The sequence below is a fragment of the Corvus moneduloides genome, chromosome 30, assembly GCF_009650955.1.
Source record: "Corvus moneduloides isolate bCorMon1 chromosome 30, bCorMon1.pri, whole genome shotgun sequence".
NCBI classification, from domain to species: domain Eukaryota; kingdom Metazoa; phylum Chordata; class Aves; order Passeriformes; family Corvidae; genus Corvus; species Corvus moneduloides.
This window is the reverse complement of record NC_045505.1, coordinates 93,119-117,834: the sequence shown is the minus strand read 5'-3', so window position 1 is coordinate 117,834 and position 24,716 is coordinate 93,119. Positions and strand designations below refer to the sequence as shown.

At 69.4% G+C, this 24,716-nt stretch overlaps 2 protein-coding genes across 4 annotated transcripts in view; both read right to left on the bottom strand.

Moving 5' to 3' along the window:
• The window catches only part of ERBB3 (erb-b2 receptor tyrosine kinase 3), a 32,586-nt gene extending 15,689 nt beyond the window's left edge, over positions 1–16,897 (bottom strand). For 2 of the 3 annotated variants that reach the window (XM_032094236.1, XM_032094237.1), the window contains exons 1-14: positions 16,752–16,897; positions 13,102–13,253; positions 12,047–12,233; positions 10,863–10,988; positions 10,680–10,745; positions 10,454–10,572; positions 8,689–8,830; positions 8,494–8,607; positions 8,300–8,420; positions 8,138–8,211; positions 7,958–8,048; positions 6,026–6,225; positions 2,372–2,504; positions 562–652 (exon numbers count right to left, since the gene is read on the bottom strand). In XM_032094236.1, the coding sequence (XP_031950127.1) occupies positions 562–652; positions 2,372–2,504; positions 6,026–6,225; positions 7,958–8,048; positions 8,138–8,211; positions 8,300–8,420; positions 8,494–8,607; positions 8,689–8,830; positions 10,454–10,572; positions 10,680–10,745; positions 10,863–10,988; positions 12,047–12,233; positions 13,102–13,253; positions 16,752–16,842 (1,707 nt within the window). In that variant the 5' untranslated portion in view covers positions 16,843–16,897. The remainder of the gene's footprint in view (positions 1–561; positions 653–2,371; positions 2,505–6,025; positions 6,226–7,957; positions 8,049–8,137; positions 8,212–8,299; positions 8,421–8,493; positions 8,608–8,688; positions 8,831–10,453; positions 10,573–10,679; positions 10,746–10,862; positions 10,989–12,046; positions 12,234–13,101; positions 13,254–16,751) is intronic. The other variant, XM_032094238.1, reaches the window with a different exon arrangement.
• A 1,016-nt stretch (positions 16,898–17,913) lies between these two features.
• On the bottom strand, positions 17,914–22,832 carry RPS26 (ribosomal protein S26). The gene is made up of 4 exons (XM_032094253.1): positions 22,434–22,832; positions 21,487–21,664; positions 19,802–19,932; positions 17,914–18,008 (listed from the first exon to the last, which is right to left on the bottom strand). Exons 1-4 carry the CDS (start codon positions 22,815–22,817, stop codon positions 17,973–17,975), a joined length of 729 nt encoding a protein of 242 aa, XP_031950144.1. The 5' UTR covers positions 22,818–22,832; the 3' UTR covers positions 17,914–17,972.
• Positions 22,833–24,716: the final 1,884 nt, after the last annotated feature.

Below are 24,716 nucleotides of genomic sequence, written 5' to 3'. Positions count from 1 at the left end.
GCGGGGTCTGGGGGTCACCGAGCCTTGGAGGGACAAAGGGGGGTCATGACAGGGGCTGGGGGTCCCCGTGGCTCGAAGGGACAAAGGGGGGTTCATGACAGGGTCTGGGGGTCCCCGAGGCTCAGAGGGACAAAGGGGGGCTCAGGGCGGGGTCTGGGGGTCCCCGAGGCTCAGAGGGACAAAGGGGGGCTCAGGGCGGGGTCTGGGGGTCACCGAGCCTTGGAGGGACAAAGGGGGGCTCATGACAGGGGCTGGGGGTCACCGTGGCTCAGAGGGACAAAGGGGGGCTCGGGGCAGGGTCTGGGGGTCCCCGAGGCTCAGAGGGACAAAGGGGGGCTCGGGGCAGGGTCTGGGGGTCCCCGAGGCTCAGAGGGACAAAGGGGGGCTCAGGGCGGGGTCTGGGGGTCCCCGAGGCTCAGAGGGACAAAGGGGGGCTCGGGGCAGGGTCTGGGGGTCCCCGAGGCTCAGAGGGACAAAGGGGGGGCTCAGGGCAGGGTCTGGGGTCCCCGAGGCTCAGAGGGACAAAGGGGGGGCTCAGGGCGGGGTCTGGGGTCCCCGTACCGAGCCGTTGCAGGTGGGCCCGCCCTCGATGCGCTCGCACTCGGGGTGGCACTCGGAGCATTCGCCGTCCTGCGAGAACTCCCGCGTGTCCCTGGGGACACCGGGCAGCGTCACCGCGCCCGCCCGGCGGCGACTGTGCCACCCCACGGGCAGCAGCAGCGGTGTCCGTCCCACCCTGGGGTCATCAGCAGTGTCCATCCCACCCTGGGGTCCCTCCTGCAGTGTCCATCCCACCCTGGGGTCCCCTCCTGCAGTGTCCGTCCCACCCTGGGGTCATCAGGAGTGTCCATCCCACCCTGGGGTCATCAGGAGTGTCCATCCCACCCTGGGGTCCCCTCCTGCAGTGTCCGTCCCATCCTGGGGTCATCAGGAGTGTCCATCCCACCCTGGGGTCCCCTCCTGCAGTGTCCGTCCCACCCTGGGGTCCCCTCCTGCAGTGTCCATCCCACCCTGGGGTCATCAGCAGTGTCCATCCCACCCTGGGGTCCCCTCCTGCCGTGTCCATCCCACCCTGGGGTCATCAGCAGTGTCCATCCCACCCTGGGGTCCCCTCCTGCAGTGTCCGTCCCACCCTGGGGTCCCCTCCTGCGGTGTCCGTCCCACCCTGGGGTCCCTCCTGCAGTGTCCATCCCACCCTGGGGTCCCCTCCTGCAGTGTCCGTCCCACCCCGGGGTCATCAGCAGTGTCCATCCCACCCTGGGGTCCCCTCCTGCGGTGTCCATCCCACCCTGGGGTCCCTCCTGCAGTGTCCATCCCACCCTGGGGTCCCCTCCTGCAGTGTCCATCCCACCCTGGGGTCCCCTCCTGCAGTGTCCGTCCCACCCTGGGGTCATCAGCAGTGTCCATCCCACCCTGGGGTCATCAGCAGTGTCCATCCCACCCTGGGGTCCCTCCTGCAGTGTCCATCCCACCCTGGGGTCATCAGCAGTGTCCATCCCACCCTGGGGTCCCCTCCTGCAGTGTCCATCCCACCCTGGGGTCCCCTCCTGCAGTGTCCATCCCACCCTGGGGTCATCAGCAGTGTCCGTCCCACCCTGGGGTCATCAGCAGCGTCCATCCCACCCTGGGGTCATCAGGAGTGTCCATCCCACCCTGGGGTCCCCTCCTTCAGTGTCGATCCCACCCTGGGGTCATCAGCAGTGTCCATCCCACCCTGGGGTCATCAGCAGTGTCCATCCCACCCTGGGGTCCCTCCTGCAGTGTCCATCCCACCCTGGGGTCATCAGGAGTGTCCGTCCCACCCTGGGGTCATCAGCAGTGTCCATCCCACCCTGGGGTCCCCTCCTGCAGTGTCCATCCCACCCTGGGGTCATCAGGAGTGTCCGTCCCACCCTGGGGTCATCAGCAGTGTCCATCCCACCCTGGGGTCCTCTCCTGCAGTGTCCATCCCACCCTGGGGTCATCAGCAGTGTCCGTCCCACCCTGGGGTCCCCTCCTTCAGTGTCCATCCCACCCTGGGGTCCCTCCTGCAGTGTCCATCCCACCCTGGGGTCATCAGCAGTGTCCATCCCACCCTGGGGTCCCCTCCTGCAGTGTCCATCCCACCCTGGGGTCCCTCCTGCGGTGTCCATCCCACCCTGGGGTCCCTCCTGCAGTGTCCATCCCACCCTGGGGTCCCTCCTGCAGTGTCCATCTCCACGTCCCCGTGCCCCCTGTGTCCCCCGTGCCCCCCTTGACCCCTCGTGCCCCTGCTCCCCTGCGCCCCCGTGCCCCGCTCTCCCCACGCGTCCCCCTTGTCCCCTTTATCCCGCCGTGCCCCCCGTGCCCCCCGTGCCCCCCGTGCCCCCCGTGCCCCCCGTGCCCCGCTGACCCCTCGGTGAAGCGGCAGGTGGACACGCAGACGCCCCTCCGGCTGTAGTAGCGGCAGGACAGGCACTGCCCGGGGCCGGGCCCCCAGCAGCCCTCGGCCGAGCACAGCGGGTCACACACCTTCCCCTCTTGCTCTGCGGGGACATCGGGGGGCTCAGAGCGGGGCTGGGGGGCCCCAGGGGGACAGAGGGGGGCTCAGAGCGGGGCTGGGGGTCCCCGGGGGACAGAGAGGGGCTCAGAGTGGGGCTGGGGGTCCCGGGGGCACATTGGGGGGCTCAGAGCGGGGCTGGGGGTCCCCAAGCCTCGGGGGGACATCGGGGGGCTCAGAGTGGGGCTGGGGGTCCCCGGGGGGCAGAGAGGGGCTCAGAGCGGGGCTGGGGGTCCCCGGGGGGACATCGGGGGGCTCAGAGTGGGGCTGGGGGTCCCGGGGGCACATTGGGGGGCTCAGAGCGGGGCTGGGGGTCCCCGGGGGGACATTGGGGGGCTCAGAGCGGGGCTGGGGGTCCCTGGGGGGACAGAGGGGGGCTCAGAGAGGGGCTGGGGGTCCCCAGGGGGACATCGGGGGGCTCAGAGCGGGGCTGGGGGTCCCCGGGGGGACAGCGGGGGGCTCAGAGCGGGGCTGGGGGTCCCCAGGGGGACATCGGGGGGCTCAGAGCGGGGCTGGGGGTCCCCGGGGGGACAGAGGGGGGCTCAGAGCGGGGCTGGGGGTCCCCAGGGGGACATCGGGGGGCTCAGAGCGGGGCTGGGGGTCCCCGGGGGACATCAGGGGGCTCAGAGTGGGGCTGGGGGTCCCCGGGGGGACATCGGGGGGCTCAGAGTGGGGCTGGGGGTCCCGGGGGCACATGGGGGGGCTCAGAGCGGGGCTGGGGGTCCCCGGGGGGACATTGGGGGGCTCAGAGCGGGGCTGGGGGTCCCTGGGGGGACAGAGGGGGGCTCAGAGAGGGGCTGGGGGTCCCCGGGGGGACAGAGGGGGGCTCAGAGCGGGGCTGGGGGTCCCCAGGGGGACATCGGGGGGCTCAGAGCGGGGCTGGGGGTCCCCGGGGGGACATCGGGGGGCTCAGAGCGGGGCTGGGGGTCCCCGGAGGACATCGGGGGGCTCAGAGCGGGGCTGGGGGTCCCGGGGGGACATCGGGGGGCTCAGAGCGGGGCTGGGGGTCCCCGGGGGGACATCGGGGGGCTCAGAGTGGGGCTGGGGGTCCCCGGGGGGACATAGGGGGGCTCAGAGCGGGGCTGGGGGTCCCCGGGGGGACATCGGGGGGCTCAGAGCGGGGCTGGGGGTCCCCGGGGGGACAGAGGGGGGCTCAGAGCGGGGCTGGGGGTCCCCGGGGGACAGAGGGGGGCTCAGAGTGGGGCTGGGGGTCCCCGGGGGGACATCGGGGGGCTCAGAGCGGGGCTGGGGGTCCCCGGGGGGACAGAGAGGGGCTCAGAGCGGGGCTGGGGGTCCCGGGGGATATCAGGGGGCTCAGAGAGGGGCTGGGGGTCCCCGGGGGGACAGAGGGGGGCTCAGAGTGGGGCTGGGGGTCCCCAGGGGGACATCGGGGGGCTCAGAGCGGGGCTGGGGGTCCCCGGGGGGACATCGGGGGGCTCAGAGCGGGGCTGGGGGTCCCCGGGGGGACAGAGGGGGGCTCAGAGCGGGGCTGGGGGTCCCCAGGGGGACATCGGGGGGCTCAGAGCGGGGCTGGGGGTCCCCGGGGGGATATCAGGGGGCTCAGAGAGGGGCTGGGGGTCCCCGGGGGGACATTGGGGGGCTCAGAGCGGGGCTGGGGGTCCCCGGGGGACATCGGGGGGCTCAGAGCGGGGCTGGGGGTCCCCGGGGGGACATCGGGGGGCTCAGAGAGGGGCTGGGGGTCCCCGGGGGGACATCAGGGGGCTCAGAGTGGGGCTGGGGGTCCCCGGGGGCACATTGGGGGGCTCAGAGCGGGGCTGGGGGTCCCCGGGGGGACATTGGGGGGCTCAGAGCGGGGCTGGGGGTCCCTGGGGGGACAGAGGGGGGCTCAGAGAGGGGCTGGGGGTCCCCAGGGGGACATCGGGGGGCTCAGAGCGGGGCTGGGGGTCCCCGGAGGACATCGGGGGGCTCAGAGCGGGGCTGGGGGTCCCCGGAGGACATCGGGGGGCTCAGAGCGGGGCTGGGGGTCCCGGGGGGACATCGGGGGGCTCAGAGCGGGGCTGGGGGTCCCCGGGGGGACATCGGGGGGCTCAGAGTGGGGCTGGGGGTCCCCGGGGGGACATCGGGGGGCTCAGAGCGGGGCTGGGGGTCCCCGGGGGGACATCGGGGGGCTCAGAGCGGGGCTGGGGGTCCCCGGGGGGACAGTGGGGGGCTCAGAGCGGGGCTGGGGGTCCCCGGGGGACAGAGAGGGGCTCAGAGCGGGGCTGGGGGTCCCGGGGGATATCAGGGGGCTCAGAGAGGGGCTGGGGGTCCCCGGGGGGACAGAGGGGGGCTCAGAGTGGGGCTGGGGGTCCCCAGGGGGACATCGGGGGGCTCAGAGCGGGGCTGGGGGTCCCCGGGGGGACATCGGGGGGCTCAGAGCGGGGCTGGGGGTCCCCGGGGGGACAGAGGGGGGCTCAGAGCGGGGCTGGGGGTCCCCAGGGGGACATCGGGGGGCTCAGAGCGGGGCTGGGGGTCCCCGGGGGGACATTGGGGGGCTCAGAGCGGGGCTGGGGGTCCCCGGGGGACATCGGGGGGCTCAGAGCGGGGCTGGGGGTCCCTGGGGGGACATCGGGGGGCTCAGAGTGGGGCTGGGGGTCCCCGGGGGACATCGGGGGGCTCAGAGCGGGGCTGGGGGTCCCCGGGGGGACATCGGGGGGCTCAGAGGGGGGCTGGGGGTCCCCGGGGGGACATCGGGGGGCTCAGAGTGGGGCTGGGGGTCCCCGGGGGGACATCAGGGGGCTCAGAGCGGGGCTGGGGGTCCCCGCGGGGACATCGGGGGGCTCAGAGTGGGGCTGGGGGTCCCCGGGGGGACATCGGGGGGCTCAGAGCGGGGCTGGGGGTCCCCGGGGGGACATCGGGGGGCTCAGAGCGGGGCTGAGGGTCCCCGGGGGGACAGAGGGGGGCTCAGAGTGGGGCTGGGGGTCCCCGGGGGGACAGAGGGGGGCTCAGAGTGGGGCTGGGGGTCCCCGGGGGGACATCGGGGGGCTCAGAGCGGGGCTGGGGGTCCCCGGGGGACATCGGGGGGCTCAGAGCGGGGCTGGGGGTCCCCGGGGGGACAGAGGGGGGTCAGAGCGGGTCTGGGGGTCCCGGGGGGACATCGGGGGGCTCAGAGCGGGGCTGGGGGTCCCCGAGCCTCGGGGGGACAGAGGGGCTCGGTCACCCCCCCATGGGCTCAGAGTGGGGTCTGGGGGTCCCCGGCTCTTGGAGGGATTGGGGGGGGGCTCAGTACAAGGTCCAGGGGTCCCCACGCCCCCTCCCCTGTGAGAAGGACGGGGGGAGGGTCTCAGGACGGGGTCTGGGGGTGCCCAAGAGGTGCCGGGGGGGGGTCCCCACCCCCTCCTTGGTGGGACAGTTTGGGGGGGGTCTCAGTGCGGGGTCCGGGGATCCCCCGTGTCCCCTTCCCTATGGGATGGACCGGGGAGCTCTCAGGGCTTCTGGGGGTGCCCAGGAGATCCCTGGGGGGCAACGGGGGGGTCCCACGCCCCCTCCCCAGCCCGGCCCACGCACGGCACTTGCTGCGGGGTCGGTTGTTGCGGATGTCGAGGTCGGCGCGGCTGCGGCTGAGCGCAGCCCAGTGCACGGTGTGCAGGAAGCAGAGCCGCCGGTTCTCCGTGATGTACACGCGGCCCGCGCTCACCTCCCGCAGCGAGCGCAGCCCCAGCGACGTCACGTTCTCGTTCTTCATGATCAGCAGGGAGAAGCCGCGGCTGCGGGGAGCGGCGGTCAGCGCGGGGGGGGGCGGCAGGAGGGAGCTGGGGGTGCTCCGGGAGTGAGGGGATGGTCCGGGAGTGAAGGGATGCCCCGGGAGTGAGGGGATGGTCCGGGAGCTGGGGGTGCTCCGGGAGTGAGGGGATGGTCCGGGAGTTGGGGGTGCTCTGGGAGTGAGGGGGTGGTCCGGGAGTTGGGGGTGCTCCGGGAGTGAGGGGGTGCTCTGGGAGTGAGGGGGTGCTCGAGGAGCTGCTCCGGGAGTGAGGGGATGCTCCGGGAGTGAGGGGATGGTCCGGGAGCTGCTCCGGGAGTGAGGGGATGGTCCGGGAGTTGGGGATGCTCCGGGAGTGAGGGGGTGCTCCGGGAGCTGCTCCGGGAGCTGGGGGAGCTCGGGGAGCTGGGGATGCTCCGGGAGTGAGAGGATGCTCCGGGAGCTGCTCCGGGAGTGAGGGGATGCTCCGGGAGTGAGGGGGTGCTCGAGGAGCTGCTCCGGGAGCTGGGGGAGCTCGGGGAGCTGGGGATGCTCCGGGAGTGAGGGGGTGCTCCGGGAGTGAGGGGATGCTCCTGGGATCCGGGGAATGCTTCGGGAGTGAGGGGATGCACCGGGAGATGCTCTGGGAGCCGGGAAATCCTCCGGGAGTGAGGAGATGCACCGGGAGTCGGGAGCCGCTCCTGGAGCCGGGGCATGCTCCGGGATCCGGGAGCGGTTCCGGGCATGAGGGGATGCTCAGGGGGTGAGGGAATGCTCCGGGAGCCAGGGAATGCTCCGGGAGTGAGGGGATGCTCCGGGAGTGAGGAGATGCCCCGGGAGCGGCGGAAGGGAAGCTCCGGTAACAGGAGAATGTTCTGGGAGTCGGGGAATGCTCCGGGAGAGACGGAGGCTCCGGGACCCGGAGAATGCTCCGGGAGTGAGGGGATGCTCCGGGATCCGGGGAATGCTCCGGGAGGGAGGGAATGCTCCAGGAGCGGTGGAAGGGAAGCTCCGGTAATAGGAGAATGCTCCGGGAGCCGGGGAATGCTCCGGGAGTGAGGAGATGCTCCGGGATCCGGGGAATGCTCTGGGAGTGAGGGAATGCTCCGGGATCCGGGGAATGCTCCGGGCATGAGGAGATGCTCCAGGAGCGGTGGAAGGGAAGCTCCGGTAATAGGAGAATGCTCCGGGAGCCGGGGAATGCTCCGGGAGTGAGGAGATGCTCCGGGATCCGGGGAATGCTCTGGGAGTGAGGGAATGCTCCAGGAGCGGCGGAAGGGAAGCTCCGGTAATAGGAGAATGTTCTGGGAGTCGGGGAATGCTCCGGGAGAGACGGAGGCTCCGGGACCCGGAGAATGCTCCGGGAGTGAGGGGATGCTCTGGGAGTGAGGGAATGCTCCAGGAGCGGCTCTGGGATCCGGGGAATGCTCCGGGCATGAGGAGATGCTCCAGGAGCGGCGGAAGGGAAGCTCCGGTAACAGGAGAATGTTCCGGGACCCGGGGAATGCTCCGGGAGCTGGGGAATGCTCCGGGAGAGACGGAGGCTCCGGGAGCGGGAGGGAGGGAGGGAGGGAAGGTCCCGAGGGAACACAGGGACAAGGACATGGGGATGGGGGGTGCCGGGGATGCAGGGACGAGGGGATGCGGGGATTAGGGAAAACGGGGAATTCAGGGATTGGGGAGGACGGGGGATTCGGGGATCGGGGAAAACAGGGAATTCGGGGATCGGCGGAGCGGGACACGCGGCAGAGGCTCCTCACTTGTACAGGCTCCGGCCCCCGATGGTCTCGAGGTTGGAGAAGACGCTGAAGTTGTGCATGTGCTTGGGCCAGGACTGGATGTTCAGGTACCCTGCGGGGACACGGTGGGCTCAGGGCGGCTCCGGGGGTCCCGGGGAGGGGCTCCAGGGGGGTCCCAGCACCCCCAGCCCCGCTCCTCACCCGTGATCTCCCGCACCGTCCGGAACACGTTCAGCTTCTCCGGGTCCAGCGCCGAGATGTTGCGCCAGGGATCCCTGCGGGGCCGCGGCCATCAGTAGGGCTGGGGGGCTGCACCCCCAACCCCCGAGCCCCCCCCCGAGCCCCCCAAATCCCGCCCCTCACCCCTCCAGGCCCGTGATGAGGAAGTCGAGGTTGCCCAGGATCTTGGTGCAGTTGATGAAGGTGTCGATGTTGCTCGAGTCCACGGTCTGGTATTTGCTGCCGGCGCCGGTGCCCTCGCAGGCTGTGGGGTGCGGGACAGGGGTCAGGGGGGGTCCCGCGACCCCCGGCCCCCTCGGGGACCCCCAGCCCCGTACCCTTGGGGCACAGCCCCGCGCAGGGCTCGCAGATCTTCAGCCCGTTCTTCTCCACTTCCATCTTGTCGTTGGGGCAGGCGCGCACGCACGAGCTCTGGTCCACCACGAAGTTGTCTGGGGGGAGAGGCTCGGGGGTCACCGAGCGCCCGTCCCCAGAGCCCCCCGGAGCCCCCCAGATCCCGAGCGCCGACTCACGGGGGCATTCCCGCACGCAGACCCCCCCGTACTGGTACTTGGTGTCGGGGTTGGGCTCCAGCTGGAACGTCAGCTTGTTGTAGATGAGGGGCTGCGGACACAGCGGGACACAGGCGCCGCTGTCGTTGAAGTGCCGGCAGGCCTGGGAGGGACAGATGGACATGGGGTGGACATGGGATGGACACAGGGGTGGACATGGGGTGGACATGGGATGGACACACGGATGGACATGGGGTGGACATGGGATGGACACAGGGATGGACATGGGATGGACACAGGGATGGACACAGGGATGGACATGGGGTGGACACAGGGATGGACATGGGATGGACATGGGATGGACACAGGGATGGACACAGGGATGGACATGGGGTGGACATGGGATGGACACAGGGATGGACACACGGATGGACACAGCGGGACACAGGCGCCGCTGTCGTTGGGCCTGGGAGGGACAGATGGACATGGGGTGGACACAGGGTGGCCATGGGGATGGACAGGAGACGGACAGGGGATGGACATGGGGACGGACATGGGGATGGTTAGGGGGGACACAGGGACAGCCAGCTGGACACAGGGATGGACAGACGGACACAGGGATGGACAGATGGACACAGGGGTGGTCGGGGGTGACACAGGGACACCAAGCTGGACACAGGGATGGACAGACGGACGCGGGGGGTGGACAGACAGACACAGGGGATGGACAGACGGACACAAGGACGGACAGACGGACACAGGGATGGACAGACGGACACAGGGACGGACAGACGGGCGCAGGGGACGGACAGACGGACACAGGGACGGACAGACGGACACAAAGGACGGACACACGGACACAAAGGACGGACAGACGGACACAGGGATGGACAGACGGACACAAAGGACGGACAAACAGACGCGGGGGACGGACAGACGGACACAAGGACGGACAGACGGACGCAAAGGACGGACAGACGGACACAAGGACGGACAGACGGACACGGGATGGACAGACGGACGCAAAGGACGGACAGACGGACACAGGGATGGACAGACGGACACAGGGATGGACAGACGGACGCAAAGGACGGACAGACGGACACAGGGATGGACAGACGGACGCAAAGGACGGACAGACGGGCGCGGGGGACGGACAGACGGACACAGGGACGGACAGACGGACACAAAGGACGGACACACGGACACAAAGGACGGACAGACGGACACAGGGATGGACAGACGGACGCAAAGGACGGACAGACGGACACAGGGACGGACAGACGGACACGGGATGGACAGACGGACGCAAAGGACGGACAGACAGACACAAGGACGGACAGACGGACACAGGGGATGGACAGACGGACGCAAAGGACGGACAGACGGACACAAGGACGGACAGACGGACACAAGGACGGACAGATGGACACAGGGGACGGACAGACGGACACAAGGACAGACAGACGGACACAAGGACGGACAGACGGACACGGGATGGACAGACAGACACAGGGGACGGACAGACGGACACAAGGACGGACAGACGGACACAAAGGACGGACAGATGGACACAGAGGACGGACAGATGGACACAGGGGACGGACAGACGGACACAAGGACGGACAGACGGACGCAAAGGACGGACGGACGGACACAAGGACGGACAGACAGACACAGGGGACGGACAGACGGACACAAGGACGGACAGACGGACACAAAGGACGGACAGATGGACACAGAGGACGGACAGACGGACACAAGGCCGCCCTCCCCGGTGACGTACGAAGCAGTGGGTGCGGAGGGGGCCGGTGCAGCCCCCCGCGCACTCCTCGTGGCAGCACTCGTTGGGCGCCCGCCCGAAGCAGCGCCCGTTGCACTGCGGGGCACAGATGGTCTTGGTCACTGCGGGGCGACATCGTGGGGTCACCGCGGGGGCCGGGCGGGTCCCGACCAGCCCAATCCCCCCCCGCCCCGAGCCCCCCGAGCCCCCCGAGCCCCCCGGTACCCACGTTTCTGGCAGTCCTCAGGGCCGGGCCCCCAGCAGTGGCCGCCGCAGCTCTCGTGGCACGGGGGACCTGCGGGTGACACAGGGAGGGGTCACCCCAAAGTGACCCAAACCCAGGGGTGACCCCCAGATGGGCCCCAAGCGCAGGGGTGGCCCCAAAGGCACCCCGGTGTGCCCTGGCACGCACAGCCCTTGCCGTTGTCCCTCACGATGGGCTCCAGGCGCGTGTCCCTCATGATGTCCCTCCACTCCACCGTGTCCACGTGGCACAGCTGCGCGTTCTTCTCGATGTACACCCCCCCCGCCAGGATCTCTGGGGACAGGGGGGACAGGAGGTGACAGGGGTGACAGGGGGCACGGGGGTGACAGGGGGGACGGGCGGGGACAGGGGGCACAGGGTGTCCCCAGCCCCCTTGGTGTCCCCAATCCTGTGGTGTCCCCAGCCCCCCACACTGTCCCTGGCTCCCCATGGGTGTCCCCAGCCCCCCGTGGTGTCCTCAGCCCCCCACGATGTCCCCAACACTCCACGGTGTCCCCAATCCTGTGGTGTCCCCAACCCCACGATGTCCCCAACCCCACAGCGTCCCCAACCCCGTGGTGTCCCCTCTCTGTGCTGCTCCCATGGGTGTCTCCAGCTCCCTGTGGTGTCCCCAACCCCACGACATCCCCAACCCACCCTGAGTGTCCCCGACCCCTCACGACGTCCCCAACCCCACGATGTCCCCAACCCTCCATGGTGTCCCCAACCCACCATGGGTGTCCCCAACCCCACAGTGTCCCCAACCCTGTGATGTCCCCTCGCTGTGCTGCTCCCATGGGTGTCTCCAGCTCCCTGTAGTGTCCCCAACCCCACGACATCCCCAACCCCCCAACCCACCTTGAGTGTCCCCAACACCTTGCGACGTCCCCAACCCCATGATGTCCCCAACCCTGTGGTGTCCCCAGCCCCACGATGTCCCCAACCCTCCACGGTGTCCCCAACCCCACAGTGTCCCCTACCCCATGATGTCCCCTCGCTGTGCTGCTCCCATAGGTGTCTCCAGCTCCCTGTGGTGTCCTCAGCCCCCCACGATGTCCCCAACACTCCATGGGTGTCCCCAATCCTGTGGTGTCCCCAGCCCCATGGTGTCCCCAGCCCCACGATGTCCCCAACCCCATGGTGTCCCCAACCCCACAGTGTCCCCAACCCCACAGTGTCCCCAACCCTACAGTGTCCCCAGCCCCATGATGTCCCCAACCCCACAGTGTCCCCAGCCCCACGATGTCCCCTCTCTGTGCTGCTCCCATAGGTGTCTCCAGCTCCCTGTGGTGTCCCCAACCCCGCGTTGCCCCCACCCCGCTCCGTCCCCGTGCCCCCGGCGATGTCCCCACCTGTGAGCTGGCTGAGGCCGAGCTGGCGCAGGGCGTGGGTGGCGTTGGGGTTGTAGTTGAGCAGCACGAAGAGGGCGAAGCGCTCCTCGTAGAACTGCGTCCCGCGGATCACGCGCAGGCTGCGCAGCGGCAGCGCCGCGAACACGTTCATGGCGATCAGGATGTAGCCGGTCACCTCCCGGATGGTCTGCGGCCACCATGCGGTCAGCATGGCCACCTCACCCCCCCGGATGGTCTGTGGCCACTGTGTGGTCAGCACGGCTACCCAACCCCCCCAGATGGTCTGTGGCCACCATGCGGTCAGCATGGCCACCCAACCTCCCCAGATGGTCTGTGGCCACTGTGTGGTCAGCATGGCCACCCAACCTCCCCCCGCTCACCTCCCGGATGGTCTGCGGCCACCATGCGGTCAGCATGGCCACCTCACCCCCCCGGATGGTCTGTGGCCACTGTGTGGTCAGCATGGCTACCCAACCCCCCCCGGCCACCTCCCGGATGGTCTGCGGCCACCATGTGGTCAGCATGGCCACCTCACCCCCCCAGATGGTCTGCAGCCACCATGCGGTCAGCACGGCCACCCAACCTCCCCAGATGGTCTGCGGCCACCATGCGGTCAGCACGGCCACCCCACCACCCACACTGACCGCCAGGTGCCACCCGGCCACCCTCCACAAGTGGGGCTGGGGACACCCATGGGGGGCTGGGGACACCCATGGGGGGTTGGGGACACCCATGGGGGGCTGGGGACACTGAGGGGAGCTGGGGACATCCATGGGGGGCTGGGGACATCCATGGGGGGCTGGGGACACCCATGGGGGGTTGGGGACACCCATGGGGGGCTGGGGACACTGAGGGGAGCTGGGGACATCCATGGGGGGCTGGGGACATCCATGGGGGGCTGGGGACACTGAGGGGGGCTGGGGACACTGCGGGGGGCTGGGGACACCCATGGGTGGCTGGGGACACTGCGGGGGGCTGGGGACACCCATGGGGGGCTGGGGACACCCAAAGGGAGCTGGGGACACCCAAGGGGGGCTGGGGACACCCTTGGTCACCTGGAGGAAGGACAGGTCCTGGGTGTGGTCGATGAGGACGATCTCCAGGTTGCCCATGACGATCTCGCAGTTGTTGTACATCTTGTGCAGGGTCTGGTACTGGTGCTGCGCGTCCCCCGTCACGCTCAGCCCGTTCAGCGTCCCCGCGCACACTGCGGCCACCGACGGGGTCACCGGGGCCACCGCGGCCACCCCCGCGCGGCCACAGCACCCCCCGAGCCGGACGTGTCCCACACGTCGTGGCCGTGGTCACGGCACCCCCACGGGGGCTGTGTCACCCCTTGAATGGTCGCGTCCTCCCCTTGGTGGCCACGGTGGTCCCCCATGGTGGCCACCGTGTCACCTCCACACTGGCCACGTCCCCTGTGTGGTCCCTGTCCCCTCTGAGCTGGTCACGTCCTGCCCTTGATGGTCCCCATGGTGGCCGTGTCACCCCTTCGATGGTCATGTCCTCCCCTTGATGGCCACACCAATGTCCTGTATGGGCTCGCTGTCCGCTCCAAGCTGGCCATGTCCCCCCTCAATGGCCATGTCCCCTCCTTGGTGGCTCCGTCTCCTCCTGGACACTCCTGTGCTGGTCTCTGTCCCTCCTGTGCTGGCCCTGGGCCCCCCACAGTGCCCAGAGTGTCCCCTCCATGGTGCGCCCCCACAGTGTCCCTGTCCCCTCCACGGTGTCCCTGTCCCCTCCACGGTGTCCCTGTCCCTTCCATGGTGTCCCTGTCCCCTCCACGGTGTCCCTGTCCCTTCCATGGTGTCCTTGTCCCCTCCACGGTGTCCCTGTCCCTTCCATGGTGTCCCTGTCCCTTCCATGGTGTCCCCTCCACGGTGTCCCTGTCCCCTCCACGGTGTCCCTGTCCCCTCCACGGTGTCCCTGTCCCTTCCATGGTGTCCCTTCCATGGTGTCCCTGTCCCCTTTCTATGGTGTCCCTGTCCTCCCCATGGTGTCCTTGTCCCCTCCACGGTGTCCTTGTCCCCTCTCTGGTGTCCCCCTCACAGTGTCCTCGTCCCCTCCACTCTGTCCCTGTCCCCTCCCTGGTATCCCACCCATGGTGTCCCTGTCCCCTTCATGGTGTCCTTGTCCCCTCCATGGTGTCCCTGTCCCCTCCATGGTGTCCTTGTCCCCTCCATGGTGTCCCTTCCATGGTGTCCCTGTCCTCCCCATGGTGTCCCTGTCCCTTCTACGGTGTCCTTGTCCCCTCTCTGGTGTCCCCCTCACAGTGTCCTTGTCCCCTCTGCTCTGTCCCTGTCCCCTCCCTGGTATCCCACCCATGGTGTCCCTGCCCCCCCCATGGTGTCCCTGTCCCCTCATGGTGTCCTTGTCCCCTCCGTGCTGTCCCTGTCCCTTCCATGGTGTCCCTGTCCCCCCCATGGTGTCCCTGTCCTCCCCATGGTGTCCCTGTCCCCTTTCTATGGTGTCCCTGTCCCTTCCATGGTGTCCTTGCCCCTCCCTTTTGTCCCCCCCCCACATCCCCACATCCCCCCCACCCCTCCGCGGGGGTGGCGGTGCCCGGGGCGGGGAGCGCCGGGTCCTCCCCCTCCTCTCCCGTCCCTCCCTCCGGAGCGCGGTGCCCGAACCGGCCGGGCGAGCCTTGCGCAAGGCGGGTGCCGCGGGCACGGCCCCCCCGCCCCGCCACGCCCGCCCGGACTTCGGCCCCGCCGCCACCGCCCCACCGGGCCGGGCCGAGCCCCGCGGACACCCCCGGGCTCGGGGGCGCGGGGTCCCCCCGGGGGTGACGGGCTCGGTGTCCCCCCCCCCCCCCCCACCCCGCGTGGGCGCACAGGGCCCCCTTTGTGCGCGGGGCCCCCTCCCCTGGCACCGCACAAAGCCGCGATTGTGGCGGGCGGGACGGGAGGGGGGGGCTGAGCCCCCCGAAACCGGGACCCCCGGGGGCACGGAGGGGTGCGGGCCCCCCCCCCCCCGGACCCGGCAGACGTGACTCAGGCCCCGGCGCGGGGGGGCCGCGGTCAAAGGCGGCTTTGTCCGGCCCGGGACCCCTCCGGGGGCGGACGCAGCTCGGTGCCCGCACGGGAAGGGCCCCCCCGCCCCGGGCCGAGCTATTTTAGCAGGGAAGGGGCTATAAAAAGGTCCCAGCTGCGATGGCAGCGGCCCCCAGCCCCGACGCCCCGGGGATGGGCACGGGGGGCCCGGAAAAGGGGGTGCTGCGACCCCCGTGAAGCACCGGGGGGGGGTCCCCAGGGTGTTGGGGGGGCGAAGCATCCAGCACCCCCCCGATCCTCGTAGCCTTGAGCGCGCTGGGGCAGCGCTGGTGAATCATGAACGGCGGCTCCGAGGGTCCCACCGGGACCCCCCGGCACGGGGGGCTGCGGGGGCGCGACCCCCGGGTGCACCTGCCCGCGGGGGGGGGGGGGGGGGCGATGCCGGGGCCCCCCCGGGCGCCGCGGCGGCGGCGGGACCGGGCGTTATCAGCGCGGGGCCCCGCTGGCAGCTCCGGCACGTCCCCGCTATCAGCCGCGTGCCACCGCGGCCCCCGGCCCCCGCCGCCAGGAATAGCACCGGGGGACCCGGGGGGGCACCGGGGGGGGCACCGGGGACGGGGGGGGGGGCCAGGCGCGACCTCCTGCCCTCGGCCCCGGCGGCGGCACAAAGGGGGCTGTGTGCGCCGGGCCCCGGGCGAACAAAGGGGGCTCTCAGAGGGGACGGGGACCCGGCTTTGGGGGGTGCAGAGCTGCGGCCGCTCCCCTCGGTGTCCCCTCGGTGTCCCCGTGGTGTCCCTGAGCCCCCCGAGGTGTCCCTGAGCCCCCCGCTGTTGCCTCTCTCCCGTCCGTGCGATCCGGACCCCGTGGGTGGCAGCCGAGGCGTCGCCGGTGGCACATGGAGCAGGGGACACCCCGAGGGGTCCCCCGTGCGTCCCCCCCAAGCTCCGGGCACCCCCGGGCACCGCCGGCATCTCGGGGTGACGCCGGCCCCACCTGCGCGTCCAGCCCTCGGTGTTTTTCCTTTGGGTACTGAAAAACAACTCCCGGGCGGCCGCGGCCCTTCCGGGGTGCCGGGGGTGCGGGGGGGGCCGCGCGGGCAGGGCCGGGGCCCTTCCGAGGGTCCCGTCTGAAGGATCCCCCCCCCAAACCCCTCGGGGGTCCCACCCGGATCCCAAAGGCATCGGCGGGTCCCGGCCCCGCAGCCTAAAATTAGCCCGGGCAGCTGCGGGGCCGCAGGTGCCGAGCGCGGGAGGGGGCACCGAGAGCGGGACCGAGCCCGGGAGGGGGCACCGAACCCCGGGTGGGACCCCCGGGAAGGGGCACCGAGAGCGGGATCGACTCCCGGGAGGGGGCAGCGACCCCCGGGACAGACCCCCGGGAGGGGGCAGCGAGCCCCGGTCCCGCCGGAGCCACGATCGCGGGGGGGCTTTGCCGGTCCCGGTGCCCCCGGGGCCGTGGGGTCCCCCCCGGGACAGCGCCGGGGGATCCCGGGACGCTCCCGCGGGGGAAGCGGCCGCGGGAATTGCCGGGATTGGGTCGGGGTCCGGTACCGGCCGAATCGGGACACCAGGGGCGCCGGGACCCCCGAGCGCTCCCACTCCCGCCGCCCATCCCGGGAGCCCCGAGCGCTCGGGTGTTTCCGCGTTTCCTCCTTGCCCGCTCCGGCCGCGCAGCCCCGGTTCCCCCGTGCCCCCGGCGGTGCCGGTGCTCACCTGCCTGCGCGGCGCCGGGCGCGGGGGCGCGGAGCAGCAGCAGCAGCAGCAGCACCGCCCGGGGCCGCTCCCGGTGCCGGTGCGGCTCCATCGCGGCTCCGTGCGCGGGGCCCCGGTAGCGGCGGAGCGTGCCCGGGAATGCACCTGGCGCGGGGCCGCGGGGCGGGCGGGGCCGGGCCGGGCCGGGCCGGGCCGGGCGGGGCAGCGCCGGGAAGGAGGTGAGGAGGAGGAGGAGGGAGGGGGACACCCCGCTTCCCTCCCCGCCCCTCCCCGGGACCCGCCCGCCGCGCCCGGGGCGGTGGCACCGGGACCCTCCGCCCCCGCCGGGCCGGGCACGGCCGGGACCGGCCCCAGCGCGACGCCCCCAGCCCGGTCCGGCCCCTCCCGGCTCGTTCGGGTGAAGCCCCGGTGCCCCCCCCGGCCCCAGCCCGGTCCGGCCCCTCCCGGCTCGTTCGGGTGAAGCCCCGGTGCCCCCCCCGGCCCCAGCCCGGTCCTGCCGCCCCCCGGCGCCGGTCCCGGGACAAAATTCGTCCCTCGGTGCCCCCCACCCAGCCCCGTTCACGGCCTGGCCCCACTGCGGCCCCCCCAAAACAGGGGAGAGGGGTCGGGCTCCACCGCAGCCCCCCCAAATCCGCTTCCAGATTGACGCCCCCCCACCCCGCTCCGCTCCCCCAAAACCGGGGGGGGGTCTGACCCCCACTCCGGCCCCCCCAGCTCGGGACAGGTCCTGGCCCTGGGGAGGATTTGGGGACCCAGAGCCCCTCCTGGGGGAGGGTTTGGGGTCAGGGGAGGGGTTTGGGGGCACCGGGGCAGCCCCCCCACCCTCTGCAGGCAGGGGGTGCCCCCCGAGCCCCCCCAAACGCACCCGGACAGCACCAGGGGGAAGAGCCCCCCCATTTCCCCCCTCCAGGGTGGGCAGCAGCCCCCAGCCCCACACTGGGGGACCCCAGTTCCCCCCATAACGAGGGAGCTGAGAACCCATCAGGAAACTCCCCCTCCCCAAATTTCCAAATCCCCCCCAAAAAACCACAGGAGCCAGGCTTGGAGCAGCCCCCCCCTCAAGATATGGGGTGACCCCAGAGCCCCCCCATAAGGAGGGGGCTGAGAACCCCTCAGGACCCCCCCCCCAATTCCCGAATCGCCCCAAGAACACGGAGCCGGCTCGGAGCAGATCCTTTATTGACTCCGCGCTCGGGGGTCCCGCACTGGGCCGGGGGCTCCTCACATGGGCTTGGGGGGGGGCCGGGGGGCTGCTCCCTGCAGAGAGAACCCACGGTTAGGGGGGCACCGACCCCCGGAGACCCCCCCGGACCCTTCCAGAACCCCCCAAACCCCCTTGAGATGCCCCAAGGGACCCCCGGGACCCCTCCAGGGCTCTCCCAGGCCCCCCAAGACCCCCTGGGACTCTCCAGGACCCTCTCAGAACCCCCTGGGACCCCCTCAGAAGCCCTGTGGATCCCTCCAGGACCCCCTGGGACCCCCCCAAGACCCCCTGGGATTCTCCCAGACCCTTCCAGGACCCCCTGGGACCCCTCCAGGACCCCTTGGGACTCTCCCAGACTCCTCCAGGAGCCCCTGGGACCCTCCCAGACCCCTTGGGACCCCCCCAGGACCCCCTGAGACCCCTCCAGGACCCCCTGGAATTCTCCCAAACCTCTCCAGGACCCCCTGAGACCCTCCCAGACCCCTCCAGGACCCCCTGGGACCCCTCCAGGACCCCCTGGGACCCTCCCAGACCCCTCCAGGATTCCCTGGGACCCTCCCAGACCCCTCCAGGATCCCCTGGGACTCTCCCAGACCCCCTAGGACCCTCCCGGGACCCCTCCAGGACCCCCTGGAACCCTCCCAGAGCCCCTGAGACCCCTCCAGGACCCCCTGGAACTCTCCCAAACCCCTCCAGGACCCCCTGAGACCCTCCCAGACCCCTCCAGGACACCCTGGGACCCCTCCAGGACTCCCTGGAACCCTCCCAGACCTCTCCAGGACCCCCTGGGACCCCTCCAGGACCCCCTGGAACTCTCCCAAACCCCTCCCAGACCCCTCCAGGACCCCCTGAGACCCCTCCAGGACCCCCTGAGACCCTCCCAGACCCCTTGGGACCCCCCCAGGACCCCCTGAGACCCCTCCAGGACTCCCTGGAATTCTCCCAAACCCCTCCAGGACCCCCTGGGACTCTCCCAGACCCCTCCAGGACACCCTGGGACCCCTCCAGGACCCCCTGGGACCCTCCCAGACCCCTCCGGGACCCCTCCAGGATCCCCTGGGACTCTCCCAGACCCCTCCAGGACCCCCTGGGACCCTCCCAGAGCCCCTGAGACCCCTCCAGGACCCCCTGGGACCCCTCCAGGATCCCCTGGGACCCTCCCAGACCCCTCCGGGACCCCTCCAGGATTCCCTGGGACCCTCCCAGACCCCTCCAGGATCCCCTGGGACTCTCCCAGACCCCCTAGGACCCTCCCAGACCCCTCCAGGACACCCTGGGACCCCTCCAGGATCCCCTGGGACCCTCCCAGACCCCTCCGGGACCCCTCCAGGATCCCCTGGGACCCTCCCAGACCCCTCCAGGATCCCCTAGGACCCTCCCGGGACCCCTCCAGGACCCCCTGGGACCCTCCCAGACCCCCTGAGACCCCTCCAGGACCCCCTGGAACTCTCCCAAACCCCTCCAGGACCCTTTGGGACCCCCCCCAGGACCCCCTGGGACTCTCCCAGACTCCTCCAGGATGCCCTGGGACCCTCCCAGACCCCTCCAGGACACCCTGGGACCCCTCCAGGACCCCTTGGGACCCTCCCAGACCCCTTGGGACCCCTCCAGGATCCCCACAGACCCTCCCAGACCCCTCCAGGACCCCCTGAGACCCCTCCAGGACCCCCTGGAACTCTCCCAGACCCCCTGAGACCCCTCCCAGGACCCCCTGGGACCTTCCCAGACCCCCTGAGACCCCTCCCAGGACCCCCTGGAACTCTCCCAAACCCCCTGTGACCCCTCCAGGACTCCCTGAGACCCTCCCAGACCCCTCCAGGACCCCCCCAGGACCCCCGGGACTCACAGCGGGGCGGAAGCGGGGCGGGGGGGTGCGGTCCTTGCGGGCCTCGCGGGAGCGGTTCCGCACCACCTTGCTGTGGATGGCGCAGCTGACGCAGTAATGCAGCTTCACGTACAGCTTGGGCAGCACGTAGGCTGTGGGAGGGGGCACGGGGGGTCAGGGACCCCAAAAACACCCCTGGGACAGAGCAGGATACCCCAAACCCCACCCCGGGACAGACCTGACCCCACCCAGGCATGGTGGGAGCTGCTATGGGGTGGAACAGTGACCCCAAAAACACCCCTGGGACAGAGCAGGATACCCCAAACCCCACCCTGAGACAGACCTGACCCCACCCAGGCAGGGTGGGAGCTGCTATGGGGTGGAACAGTGACCCCAATCCCCCCGGTTCTGTCTCGAGGAGGGTGGATCTGCTGGGGAGGGGGCTCAGAGACCCCAAAAACACCCCCGGGACAGAGCAGGAAACCCCAAACCCCACCCTGGGACAGACCTGACCCCACCCAGGGACGGTGACCCCAAACCCATCCCAGCACGGCCCTGTCTTCACCCAGGGATCTTTTGGGGAGGGGGCACAGGGGGGGTCAAAGACCCCAAAAAACACCCCCAGGACAGACCAGAGACCCCCAAAATCTCCCTGGGATAACCCAGAGACCCCCAAACTGCCCCTGATCCAAGCAGGGTTTGGGTGTTTCGGGGTGGGGGGCAGAGGGAATGGGGTGGGCTCTGATGGGGGCAGGGGGGGCTGTTTTGGGGGGACAGGAGAAGTGGGGGGGGGGTAATTTTGGGGGGGTGATGGGGAGCAGGGTGGGACATTCTGAGGGTCTGATTTGGGGGTGGCAGATGGAGGAGGGTGGGATATTTGGGGGGGACAGGGTGGGGTATTTTGGGGGGGCAAGGGGCTGCTTTTGGGGGGGCAAGGGGCTGCTTTTGGGGGGCAGAGGCAGCAGGGTGGGCTGATTTTGGGGGGGATCTTTGGGGTGCCAGGATGGGTTATTTGGGGGGAATCAGGGCAGGCTATTTTGGGGTGACAAAAGGACTGTTTTTGGGGTGATAAAAGGACTATTTTTGGGGTGATAAAAGGACTATTTTGGGGTGACAAAAGGACTATTTTTGGGGTGACACGGTGAGCAGGGGGGCTATTTCAGGGAGCTATTTTGGGGTGACAAAAGGACTATTTTTGGGGTGATAAAAGGACTATTTTGGGGTGACAAAAGGGCTGTTTTTGGGTGACAAAAGGACTGTTTTTGGGGTGACACGGTGAGCAGGGGGGGCTATTTAGGGGGGCTATTTAGGGATGACAGAGAGGCTGCTTTTGGGGGTGCCAGGATGGGTTATTTGGGGGGAATCAGGGCAGGCTATTTTGGGGTGACAAAAGGACTGTTTTTGGGGTGACAAAAGGACTGTTTTTGGGGTGACACGGTGAGCAGGGGGGCTATTTCGGGGGGCTATTTAGGGGAGCTATTTTGGGGTGATAAAAGGACTATTTTTGGGGTGATAAAAGGACTACTTTTGGGGTGACACGGTGAGAAGTGGAGGCTATTTAGGGAGGCAAGGGGAGCTATTTTGGGGTGACAAAAGGACTATTTTGAGGGTGACAAAAGGACTATTTTGGGGTGACACGGTGAGCAGGACGAGCTATTTCAGGGGTGAACAGGGGGTTATTTTGGGGGGGCCCCCCAGCAGCTCACAGTCGAACACGCTGGCCTCGGAGATGTCCCTGACGGCCGCGGCCTCCACGATGTTCCTGATGACGAATTTCTTGATGGCCTTGTCCTTGGGCACGCAGCGGGCGCAGTTGGTGCAGCGGATGGGCTGCACGTGCCCGCGGCCCTTCTTGGCCCTCCCGTTGTTCCTCCTCTTCTTCGTCTGCGCCGGGAAAGGCCGGGATCAATCGCCGGCATCCCGGAGAATCTCCGCCCCGCCAAAGGAATTCCCACCTCAAAGCCACCCCCAGCCCCAAAACGACCCCCAAAAAAGTCCCATCCGCGCCCCCCCCAGCCCCAAAACGACCCCCAAAAAGTCCCATCCGCGCCCCCCTCCAGTCCCACACGGGCCTTGGGGTGTCCCCTGTACCTTCCGCCCCTACAGGGACCCCATCCACCCCCCCTCAGTCACCCCAAATATCACCCTCAGATGCCCCAAAAGCATCTCCTGCCCCACACGTGGCCCGCCCCCTTAGAAACCCCCCTAATGCCCCCTCCCCGAAACCCCAGGACCCCTCTCCTCAACACCCCCTGCCCCATATGGGCCCCACATCCCTCTCCGAGCCCGCTCCAAATCCCCCTGGAGACCCCAAAGCCCCTCCCGCAGCTCTCAGGGCGCCCCTCCCGGTACCCCGAGAAGCACCCCAAGGGCCCCCCTCAGCATCCCATACCCCACACGGACCCCACGTCCCTCTCCGGGGCCTCAGAACCCTCACAGAGCCCCCCCCCCAAACCCCTCCTGAGGCCGTCACGACCCCTCCCACGCCCCCCCCGCCACTCTCGCACACCGCCCAAAGCCCCCCCAGGGGTCCTTCTCGACACCCCCTGCCCCATAAGGGCCCCACATCCCTTTCCCAGCCCTCTCGGTCCCCTCCGAGCCCCATCCGCGCCCCCCGGAGCCCCCCGGGCCGCCCCGGCCACGCCGCGCTCACCATGGCGGCTCTGAGGGAGCGGCGGAAGAGGCGCGGCCGCAGCACCGCTGTCGTTATATCCGTCCGCTCCCTCCGCCCGGAAGCGCCGCCGCCACCGCCGCTCCGGCCCCTGCGGGGACCCCCGAAGCGGCCTCGCAGAAGCTCCGCCCGAGGCACCGGGGCGGGTGGGAGCGGCGGCGAGCGGCGGGAATTGGGGGGGAGAATTAACGGGAGCGGGGGTGAGATGGGGACTATTTTTCCTGCGAGGGGCGGAGGGATTCGTGCCGCGCGCGAGGCGTGAGGTTTACCGCGCCGTGCGTGCGACGTCACCCGCAGGGCGCGCGCCGCGGGGGCTGCTGGGAAATGGAGTCCGAACGGGTATGGGGGGGGTCCCCTCCTGTCCATGGGGGTCCCCCGTGACGTGGGGGGGTCCCCCAGCCCCGGGGGTCCCCAGTGCCATTTGTGTCCCCCCCGGTGTCCTGTGTCCCCCCAAACCTCTAAACGAGACCCCAATGTCCTTTTCCCCCCAATTTCTGGGGGTCCCCAGTGCCATTTGTGTCCCCCCCGGTGTCCTGTGTCCCCCCAAACCCCTAAACGAGACCCCAATGTCCTTTTCCCCCAATTCCTCCGTGTCCCCAATGTCCTGTGTCCCCCCCAAAACCCCTCCAAGATACCCCCAATGTCCTTCTCCCCACTCCCTGGGGGTCCCCAATGTCATTTGTGTCCCCAAAACCCCTCCAAGATACCCCCAATGTCCTTTTTCCCCCAATTTCTGGGGGTCCCCAGTGCCATTTGTGTCCCCCCCGGTGTCCTGTGTCCCCCCAAACCCCTAAATGAGACCCCAATGTCCTTTTCCCCCCAATTTCTGGGGGTCCCCAGTGCCATTTGTGTCCCCCCCGGTGTCCTGTGTCCCCCCAAACCCCTAAATGAGACCCCAAAGTCCTTTTCCCCACTCCCTGTGTGTCCCCAATGTCCCTTGTCCCTTCCTGGGGTCCCTTCCCAGTGTCCTGTGTCCCCCCAAACCCCAAAACGAGACCCCAATGTCCTTTTCCCCCCATTCCTGGGGGTCCCCAATGCCATTTGTGTCCCCCCCAGTGTCCTGTGTCCCCCCCAAACCCCAAAACGAGACCCCAATGTCCTTTTCCCCCCATTCCTGGGGGTCCCCAATGCCATTTGTGTCCCCCCCAGTGTCCTGTGTCCCCCCCAAACCCCAAAACGAGACCCCAATGTCCTTTTCCCCCCATTCCTGGGGATCCCCAGTGCCATTTGTGTCCCCCCCGGTGTCCTGTGTCCCCCCAAACCCCTAAACGAGACCCCAATGTCCTTTTCCCCCAATTCCTCCGTGTCCCCAATGTCCTGTGTCCCCCCCAAAACCCCTCCAAGATACCCCCAATGTCCTTCTCCCCACTCCCTGGGGGTCCCCAATGTCATTTGTGTCCCCAAAACCCCTCCAAGATACCCCCAATGTCCTTTTTCCCCCAATTTCTGGGGGTCCCCAGTGCCATTTGTGTCCCCCCCGGTGTCCTGTGTCCCCCCAAACCCCTAAATGAGACCCCAAAGTCCTTTTCCCCACTCCCTGTGTGTCCCCAATGTCCCTTGTCCCTTCCTGGGGTCCCTTCCCAGTGTCCTGTGTCCCCCCAAACCCCAAAACGAGACCCCAATGTCCTTTTCCCCCCATTCCTGGGGGTCCCCAATGCCATTTGTGTCCCCCCCCAGTGTCCTGTGTCCCCCCCAAACCCCAAAACGAGACCCCAATGTCCTTTTCCCCCCATTCCTGGGGGTCCCCAATGCCATTTGTGTCCCCCCCAGTGTCCTGTGTCCCCCCAAACCCCTAAACGAGACCCCAATGTCCTTTTCCCCCAATTCCTCCGTGTCCCCAATGTCCTGTGTCCCCCCCAAAACCCCTCCAAGATACCCCCAATGTCCTTTTTCCCCCAATTTCTGGGGGTCCCCAATGCCATTTGTGTCCCCAAAACCCCTCCAAGATACCCCCAATGTCCTTTTCCCCCCATTCCTGGGGGTCCCCAGTGCCATTTGTGTCCCCCCCAGTGTCCTGTGTCCCCCCCAAACCCCAAAACGAGACCCCAATGTCCTTTTCCCCCCCAATTTCTGGGGGTCCCCAGTGCCATTTGTGTCCCCCCCGGTGTCCTGTGTCCCCCCAAACCCCTAAACGAGACCCCAATGTCCTTTTCCCCACTCCCTGGGGGTCCCCAATGTCATTTGTGTCCCCAAAACCCCTCCAAGATACCCCCAATGTCCTTCTCCCCCCATTCCTGGGGGTCCCCAGTGCCATTTGTGTCCCCC